Genomic DNA, 10,000 nt, shown 5'->3' with positions numbered 1-10,000 from the left:
TTCACGTTGAACCATTCATGTTATTATCTTTATTTCAAAGGTTGAAACGAACCAGCGTTGGCTAAAACCGGGTTTTTGTGAGTTTTCCCGGGCTGTATGGCCATGTTCCAGAAGCATGTCCCAACGAAAGTTTCCCCCAGGCAGTAAGAAGCCAGACCTTGAAACTGCGGGGCCACTGAATGCTAATCGAGGTGGCCGATTAGAACATTCACACCCAGCTCCAACAGACAAGAGTTCTTTGTCCCACCCTGGATATTCCACAGATATATAAACCCCATTTTCCCTAGTTTCCAACAGACTTCACAACGTATTGTCGAAGGCTTTCATGGCCGGAATCACTGGGTGTTGCAAGTTTTTTCGGGCTATATGGCCATGTTCTAGACCAGGGGTCCTCAAACTTTTTAAATAGAGGGTCAGGTCACAGTCTCTCAAACTGTTGGCGGGCCGGATTATAATTTGAAAAAACATGAATGAATTCCTATGCACATTGCACATATCTTATTTGTAGTGCAAAAAAAAGAACACTTAAAACAATACAATAATTAAAATTAAGAACAATTTAAACAAATATAAACTTATTAGTATTTCAATGGAAAGTGTGGGCCTACTTTTGGCTGGTGAGGTAGAATTGTTGTTATTGTGTGCTTTCAAGTAGTTTCATACTTAGGTTGACCCAGAGCGAGGGCCGGGTAAATGACCTTGGAGGGCCTTAGTTGAGGACCCCTGTTCTAGAGGCATTCTCCCCTGACGTTTCACCTACATCTATGGCAAGCAGAGGTAGTGAGGACCTCACAACCTCTGAGGATGCTTGCCATAGATGCAGGTGAAACGTCAGGGGAGAATGCCTCTAGAACATGACAATATAGCCGAAAAAACCTACAACAACCCAGACCTCACCACCTCTGAGGATGCCTGCCATAGATGCAGGCAAAACGTCAGGAGAGAATGCTTCTGGAGCATGGCCACACAACCTGGGAAAATCATAATAACCCAGTGATTCCGGCCACGAAAGCATTCAACAATACATCGGCTAAAATCCTTTGTATATTTTTCATGTCATCAAGAAGTTGTGGCTCTATGGAAGCATTACAATCTAAACTTGTCATTTGGTTCTATTTTTTTTTTGTTGTGTCAGGAGCAACCTGAGAAACTGCAAGTCGCTTCAGGTGTGAGAGAATTGGCCATCTGCAAGGACGTTGCCCAGGGGACGCCTGGATGATTTTTTGATGTTTTTATCATCCTTGTGGGAGGCTTCTCTCATGTCCCCGCATGAGGAGCTGGAGCTGATAGAGGGAACTCATCCGCCTCTCCCCGGATTCGAACCTGCTACCTGTCGGTCTTCAGTCCTGCCGGCACAGGGGTTTAACTGGTTCTATTTAACCAGTGCATAAAGTTCAGCTGGAAAATCACAACAACCCAGTGATTCCGGCCACGAAAGCATTCAACAATACATTGGCTAAAATCCTTTGTATATTTTTCATGCCATCAAGAAGTTGTGGTTCTATGGAAGCAATACAAATTAAACTTGTCATTTGGTTCTATTTAACCAGTGCATAACGTTCAGTTGGATTGGTCAAAAACCCAACCAACAGCCAATCCTTCGATTCAGGAGCATTTGGTTTTTGGAAAGTTTGTCATCCTTTCACTGCGAGGTAAACAACATACAATTGTGTGCATTTTCCAGATAGAGAAGGGTTTTAAAAAGTGCTTGATCCAAACAGTAGCTCAATTTGAAGATCTTCCTTCAGCAACTGAACTCACATTTAATATGTCACAATGTTTTACACCCCATCCAATCTCATGCAGTTGTTGTTGTTGTTGTTGTTGTTGTTGTTGTTGTTGTCTTGGAATCTTTAAAATTTGATTTTGAATTTGAAATTTGAAATAAACAAGGCAAGTTCTTGGAGGGCAACGCAGAATATTTTGCTATAGAAAGAAGTATAAATCAGGTTGCCTGTGGTCAGGGGCGGCTCAACCCATTACACAAAGTAAGCATTTGTAGTATAGTTGATTTTGCCCAGGGGCGCTCTTGGGGGAAAATAGACCTTGACACAGTGGTTCTCAACCTGGGGTCCCCAGATGTTTTTGGCCTACAACTACTACCTATCCGACCGCATCTCGGCCTATGAACCCACCAGGACTTTGAGATCTTCCGGGGAGGCCCTGCTCTCGATCCCGCCAACTTCACAAGCACGGCTGGCGGGGACGATAGGGCCTTCTCGGTGGTGGCTCCCCGGCTGTGGAACGCCCTTCCCACGGACATTAGATTAGCACCATCTCTAATGGTATTCCGCAAAAAAGTAAAGACCTGGTTATTTGTGCAGGCGTTCGAATAATTAGTGCAATGATTAGTAATGACATAGGAATGGAACAATGATGAATCTGGATCATGTTTTTTAGTGATGAAACGTTAGAGAATGGTTATTATAGTAATTGTGTACTAACTGTGTATTAGATCAGGTTGCTAACTGTTTTTTATATTGGTGCATTGAATTTTCCTGTTTCCTGTGTGCTGTGAACCGCTGTGAGTCGCCTCCGGGCTGAGAACAGCGGTATAGAAGTAAATAAATAAATAAATAAACTCCCAGAAATCCCAGCTAGTTTACAAGCTGTTAGGCTTTCTGGGAGTTGTAGGCCAAAAACATCTGGGGACCCCAGGTTGAGAACCACTGCTTGACATATGCGAGTTGTACTTACTGGGATGTATAGTTCACCTACAATCAAAGAGCATTCTGAACTCCACCAATGATGGAATTGAACCAAATATGGCACACAGAACTCCCACGACAAACAGAAAATATATATCAGTGATTGGTTGGGGGGGGGGGGTGCAAAATACTGTTTGCTTACCGCTGAAAATTACTTAGGCCGCCTCTGGGTTAAAATTTAATTGTTTCAAGAGAAAATTGGCATCTTTCTAGAAAATCACTACAGTAGGTTCTTGTGGGTTTTTTCGGGCTATATGGCCATGTTCTAGAGGCATTTCTCCTGACGTTTCGCCTGCATCTATGGCAAGCATCCTCAGAGGTAGTGAGGTCTGTTGGAATTAGGACAATGGGTTTATATATTTGTGGAATGGCTGGGGTGGGGCAAAGAGCTCTTCTCTGCTGGAGCTAGGTGTGAATGTTTCAACTGACCACCTTCATTAGTATTTGAAGGCTAGCTGAGCCTGGGAAAATCTTTTGTTGAGAGGTGTTAAGATGTGCCTGGTTGTTTCCTCTCTGCTGTTTTGCTGTTGTAATTTTAGAGTTTTTTAATACTGGTAGCCAGATTTTGTTCATTTTCATGGTCTCTTCCTTTCTGTTGAAACGTCAGGAGAAATGCCTCTAGAACATGGCCCTATAGCCCGAAAAAACCCACAAGAACCTAGTGATTCCAGCCATGAAAGCCTTCGACAATACATTAAATCACTACAGGTTTGTAAAGCTGGGGGGCGGGGGGAGGGCTGCAAAAATAAATTTTTCAAGCGGTCGAGCCAGCATGACAAAAAATAATTTGCTTTTATTTTAGATTCAGATTTCATTACTGCACTCAAACTACTACAACTGGCTTTTGAGTTATTGTACAATCCAAACAGCTTCGATCAGAAACTCTAAGACTCAATGTGCAATGGTTATTATTAATAATAATTAGCTCCTTGGTTTCTGGATAGAAAAAGGCTATCGACAAGCATCGCTTTAAACCACAACAAAAGTATAATTAGCTTATCCCATTTAGTAAATCTGTATGCATGCCAACTCATACCAAACGGCTACTTTTACAAAAAGAAAAGAAAAAGAAAGCAATAATACAGTTCATTTTTTTCCAGTCCTTTTTGCACAAAATTTATTTACAATGTATACATATATGCTCCATGATGGGACTATGGAAAAAATGCATGGCTGATGCTTTGCCCAAAAAATAAGTCAACATAGTAAAAAATAACTCTTCAGTTCATGTTTCCGAGTGGCATAAAACAGGAAGTGATGTCGGCGGTTGCGGCTGCTGAACGGGGACAATGATGCTCTGATGTGACAATTAGGTTCAAATACACTTTTTTCCCCCCCTCTTGGTTTCCATGCCTCCTCCTACCAGTCTCCTCAAGACATTGCCTGCAACAGCTGATTAATCATTGTTGAGGACTGCAGTTTTTCCCATCCTTCCCGATTTACATCTGTTCAGGCCAATTCAAATATGGTGAGTAAATGAATTAGACATGCAAATTCACGCCCCGGGCTAGAAAAAAAAAAGGGAGGGGAGGGAGACAGAAAGAGAGGAATACAGAGTGCATGGCTGAAATCCTAGGATAGAAGAACTGTTCTTCTTCTGCTTACGTTGTAGAGATTGTAACGCTGTAAAAACCCTGCAAATAAATCGTCATTTGCAGGGTATCTGTAAGGCTTCGTCGTCATCGTCGTCTTTTTTTTTTGTACACGTAAGGAGGCTGCTTCTGGAGAAAGTGAAGAGTTATGGAAACAACACACATAGTGTGGAAAAAAATTCACATTTTTTTTCTTAAAAAATCTATAAGAAACAAGGTATATGGATAACAGAATAATAGCATTTTACAATATTCCACTCTGTTGCCTTATATAGTTATTTTGCATGTCCCCAGAAGGTGTGTGTGTGTTTTTGTTTTCAGTTGTTTGTCTTTCCCCTGCTTTTCAGGGTCCGTATATAGACAATTAGGGTTGTTCCTTGGTCCAAAACTAGATGCCAAGAACGGAACGCCCATTAAGTCTTTGCAGAACGGCAACGTTTCACACTCGCCGTCCCTGAGGATAAAGTATATGTTTTCCCGTAAGCTACTGAGCATGAATGTCCATCACTTGTCCACTCATTGCTGGGTCTCCTGTGGTGAGCATTGTGGGGCTAGTCGCTGGCATCGGCATTCCAGGGTGGGGTGGTCCTCCATGCATCATCATTGCTGGGTGGTGTGGGTGTCCAGGAATGTAGGTATGCATGGGGGGCCCATGACGCAACTGAGCGGGGTGTGGGGGCATCTGAGGTGGCGTGTAGCTCGGTTGTCCCATGTTCATGCCCAGCGGGCCACCCCGAGACACATAATCCCCTGGCATACTCTGCAGTCCTGGGGAAGAAGAGAGACATGTGTCAAAACCAAAACCTGGTTTCTGGGAAAGCAGACTCTTGTTAAAACTTCCTTTTAGCGCAGGAGATCCCAGAGGGTTATTCAAGATATTGCTAAAAGGTTCATTTATCCACAATTTCGTCAACGACTTAAATCTAGAAATAGTTTTCTAAGATCTACAGAGACACTCGCTGGAACACCTCAGCAAGCGAGAGTCCAAAAGGGGCAGGCTAAAACCCAGAACCTCAACCAATGGCTGATACCAGATGAGAGACTCTCCCCTGGGCACACAGAGGACTGGGCGACTTGGAAGGCGCTGAACAGACTGCGCTCTGGCACCACAAGATGCAGAGCCAACCTTTAGAAATGGGGCTACAAAGTGGAATCCTTGACATGCGAGTGCGGAGAGGAGCAAACTGCTGACCACCTGCTGCAATGCAACCTGAGTCCTGCCACATGCACAATGGAGGACCTTCTTGCAGCAACACCAGAAGCACTCCAAGTGGCCAGATACTGGTCAAAGGACATTTAATCAATGTATTGTCGAAGGCTTTCATGGCTGGAATCACTAGGTTCTTGTTTTTCGGGCTATATGGCCATGTTCTAGAGGCATTTCTCCTGACATTTCGCCTGCATCTATGGCAAGCATCCTCACTACCTCTGAGGATGCTTGCCATAGATGCAGGCGAAAACGTCAGGAGAAATGCCTCTAGAACATGGCCATATAGCCCGAAAAAACCCACAAGAACCTAGACATTTAATCAACTACCAAACTCACAAATTTTGTATTCTGTATTTTGTATTTTTGTATCTTGTCTGTTTGTTTGCTTTGTTCTGTTAGAAATGTAATATAAATGACTGGTTGCTGATGACTCGATAAATAAAAATCCACAATTTGCAACAAAGAAAATGTGTACAAGTAAACCTCACAACCTCTGAGGATGCTTGCCACAGATGCAGGCGAAACTGCAGGAGAGAATGCTCCTAGAACATGGCCATACAGCCCGAAAAACCTACAACAACCCTTTATGCAAGTTACCTATTTTTCCTCTACAGCAGAGCTTTCCAAACTGTATGTCGCAACACATTAGAGTGTTGCCTGCAGTTTGTAGGTATGTCACGTGAGCATTAAGGAGCTGTTTAAGGAGCTCCATTGGCTGCCGTTCATTTTCCAGTCCCAATTCAAGGTGCAGGTTCTTACCTACAAAGCCCTGAACGGTTTGGGACCCTGCATGACCACATTTCTGTATATGAACCCACACAATCTCTTCGATCATCTTGAGAGTCCCTGCTCGTGGTCCCGCCTCCTTCACAGGCACAATTGGTGGGGACGAGGGAGAGGGTCTTCTCGGTGGTGGCCTCCAACTCTGGAACTCACTTCCCAAGGACATCAGGCATGCCCCAACTGGCAGTTTTTAGGAGGAGCCTGAAAACGTGGCTGTTCCAGTATGCCTTCCCAGAATAAGGAAAATTCCTAGCAATATGTCCTCAGAATGCACTTTACTACTGGTTTAGAATTGACTGCGCTCCCTCATCTCTCTTTTAAAACCAGATATATCCTACCTTGTTCATGCCCAGAGTTTATTTTTTTAATTTTTAAACTATTACATTTGGGCCGGCCATAGGTTTTTAAATCCTTGTGTGTTACTGTTTATTGGTTATTGTTTATATGTGATTTATATTAATTGTATTGTATTTATAGTTTTTGTTTATTGCTTTTTGTTCATATTGATGTGTTGTTGGGCTTGGCCTCATGTAAGCCGCTCCGAGTCCCTTGGGGAGATGGTGGCGGGGTATAAATAAAGTTATTATTATTATTATTATTATGAGACCCCTCTAAGTCTGTGAAATAAGCAATAACTCATATATATTTTAAAAATATAAATGAAAGGTTTTCATGAGATATGTTGTGCCCGCACATATTTCATTATTACAAGTTATGTGTGTGTCTGTATCTCTTAAGAGATCGCTACCTATAAAGTCCTAAATGGTTCGGGTCCAGGCTAGTTGTCTAATTGCATCTCGCTGTATAGACCAGGGGTCCACAAACTTTTTAAACAGAGGGCCAGATCATAGTCCCTCAAACTGTTGGAGGGCCGGATTATAATTTGAAAAAACATGAATGAATTCCTATCCACACTGCACGTACCTTATTTGTAATGCAAAAAACACTTAAAAACAATACAATAATTAAAATGAATAATCATTTTGACAAATATAAACTTATTGGTATTTCAATGGGAAATGTGGGCCTGCTTTTGGCTGATGAGATAGGATTGTTGTTGTTGTTGTTGTTGTTGTGTGCTTTCAAATAATTTCAGACTTAGGTTGACCCTGAGTGAGGGCTGGGAAAATAAGCTTGGAGGGCCGCATCCGGCCCCTGGGCCTTAGTTTGAGGACCCCTGGTATAGACCATCATATGCACTGCCCTCCTCTCAGTCCAACCCCTATCACAAGCTTGTTTGGTGGGACCGAGAGATCGCTCCCCATCTCTGGAACTCCCTCCCTAAAGAAAAAAAAATGACCCCCACCCTTCTCTCCTTTAAGAAACTTTTAAAAACGCACCTATGCACTTTAGTGTATGGAGAGGAGGAGAACTTGGACACTTCAAATGCTGGCTAACCCAACTTGTATTATATGGCTGTTGTGATACATCTTAAATCAAACACTGGTGTCAGCTATTTTTAATGTAATGCTTCTTAATTTGTTTTTAGGGTGTACATTGTAATGTTTACTTATGTTTTCGTTTTTTTTATGTCTTAGTGGATTGTTCCTGTTTTATTTTATTTTGTTGCTTAATTCCTTCATTGTAAGTTTTCTGTGTACTATACTATCCATTATTCCATATTCTTTTGATGTGTTTTTCCCATTTTGAGGCATTTGCCCTTTTTATGTTTAAACCGTCCTGAATCCCTCTGGGGAGAGAGGGCGGTCTAGAAATAAATTATTATTATTATTATTATTATTATTATTATTATTATTATAAACACAACAAGATGAGTCCACAGCAGACAAGATCACTCTGCTGGCTGTTGTATTGGATCACACGTCGGACATTTCCCAATTATTATTATTATTATTATTATTGTTATTATTATTATTTGAAACACAACAAGATGAGTCCACAGCAGACAAGATCACTCTGCTGGCTGTTGTATTGGATCACACGCCGGACACTTCCCAATTGTTGTTGTTGTTGTTATTATTATTATTATTATTGGAGCCCCTGGTGGCGCAGTGGGTTAAACTTCTGTGCTGGCAGGACTGAAGACTGACAGGTCGCAGGTTCGAATCTGGGGAGAGGCGGATGAGCTCCTTCTATCAATTCCAGCTCCTCATGCGGGGACATGAGAGAAGCCTCCCAAAAGGATGATAAAAACATCAAATCATCCAGGCGTCCCCTGGGCAACATCCTTGCAGACTGCCAATTCTCTCACACCAGAAGCAACTTGCAGTTTCTCAAGTTGCTCCTGACACAACAACAACAAATAATAATAATAATAATAATAATAATTATAATAATAATAATTATTATTATTATTATTATTATTAGAAACACAACAAGATGAGTCCATAGCATACACTCTGCTGGCTGTTGTATCTAGGACTGTGTTGTATCGGCTAATAATGCGTGCAAATCCCAGTAGGGTGGCCTTTTGCAGCTGGCAGATGGTAATCTTGTTTTAATAATAATTGATTATTATTATTATTATTATTATTATTATTATTATTATTATTATGTGTCTCTTAAACCGAAGGGTTTTTTTTTTAACATTTCAAAATGCTAGAGCAGAGTTTTCCAAACATTTCATCTTGGTGAGACACTTTAAAGACATGCTGTTGTGACTCAGGTAACAGAGATTGTCTTACACTGAGTCTGACTCAGCATCACTCCTCCTTCTCCTGCAACTGGTAGTAGATACGTTGCTGTGACGCTGAGCTTCAACACATGCATCCTTTTGCAACATGGTGATCCGGTTTTACTAGTAAACCAGAGGTTAAATCAACCTCCAATAATAATAATAATAATAACAATAATAATACTTTTTATTTATTTGCCCCTGACACGATAAATAATAATAATAATAATACTTTTATTTATTTGTCCCTGACATGATAAATAATAATAATAATAATAATAATAATAATTATTATTATTATTATTATTATTATTATTATTGGAGGTTGATTTAACCTCTGGTTTACTAGTAAAACTGGATAACCATGTTGTAAAATGATGCATGTCTTTAAAGTGTCTCACCGAGATGAAATGTTTGGAAAACTCTGCTCTAGCATTTTGAAATGTTAAAAAAACCCCTCTGGTTTAAGAGACACATGTGTAACATATAATACAGGCATAAAATATGATCCTGCACTTCCCCAAAGAACCTAACTCCCCGTCATTTCCATTGTACTTAAAATGCCTTGTCTGCAAAGGACATGTGGACCACAGAGAACACTTGACATCAATTGCCTCCCGTATCCTTGGCTGAGTCCCTTAGTGCACTCCTCTCTCCTCTTGCTTTTTAGAAACATGATCTCTTGTGTATGAGGTGCAATAAGACTTATGTTCCTCACAAGAAAGGACAACAATGTATTTGTTATTAAATCTGTTCGGAAAAGGAAGCATGATCAAGCCAGCTTCCAACATTATTAACAGCTTTCTCTTTCATTAGACAACAAATATGAAAGTTGTGAATCTAAGACGTAAAGCAGTGTTTTGTCAGTTAAGTGCACTGTGCACTTGGTATATGCATTATTCAACAAAGGCCTCATATGAAGCTGAAATTGATAGGATTACAAAGGATGATTGTTAAATCAAACCTGTTATTTTTAAACACATAAAAATCAATAACAGTTATCAATTAATTCCTTCCTTGTGATCATTTATGCTTACCAAAAGGGAGGAAAAAAGTGGGTGGGAGAGAAAGA

General features: G+C 40.9%; 1 protein-coding gene across 2 annotated transcripts in view; it reads right to left on the bottom strand.

Moving 5' to 3' along the window:
- Positions 1–3,481: 3,481 nt before the first annotated feature.
- The window catches only part of MEIS1 (Meis homeobox 1), a 222,372-nt gene continuing 215,853 nt past the window's right edge, over positions 3,482–10,000 (bottom strand). Inside the window, exon 12 of one of the 2 annotated variants that reach the window (XM_060784304.2) lies at positions 3,482–5,068. In XM_060784304.2, coding sequence (XP_060640287.1) covers positions 4,785–5,068 — 284 coding nt within the window. In that variant the 3' untranslated portion in view covers positions 3,482–4,784. The remainder of the gene's footprint in view (positions 5,069–10,000) is intronic. The other variant, XM_060784320.2, reaches the window with a different exon arrangement.

Source organism: Anolis sagrei, chromosome 1 (genome assembly GCF_037176765.1).
Source record: "Anolis sagrei isolate rAnoSag1 chromosome 1, rAnoSag1.mat, whole genome shotgun sequence".
NCBI classification, from domain to species: domain Eukaryota; kingdom Metazoa; phylum Chordata; class Lepidosauria; order Squamata; family Dactyloidae; genus Anolis; species Anolis sagrei.
The sequence above is the reverse complement of the archived record's forward strand: the minus strand, read 5'-3'. Positions and strand labels throughout refer to the sequence as shown.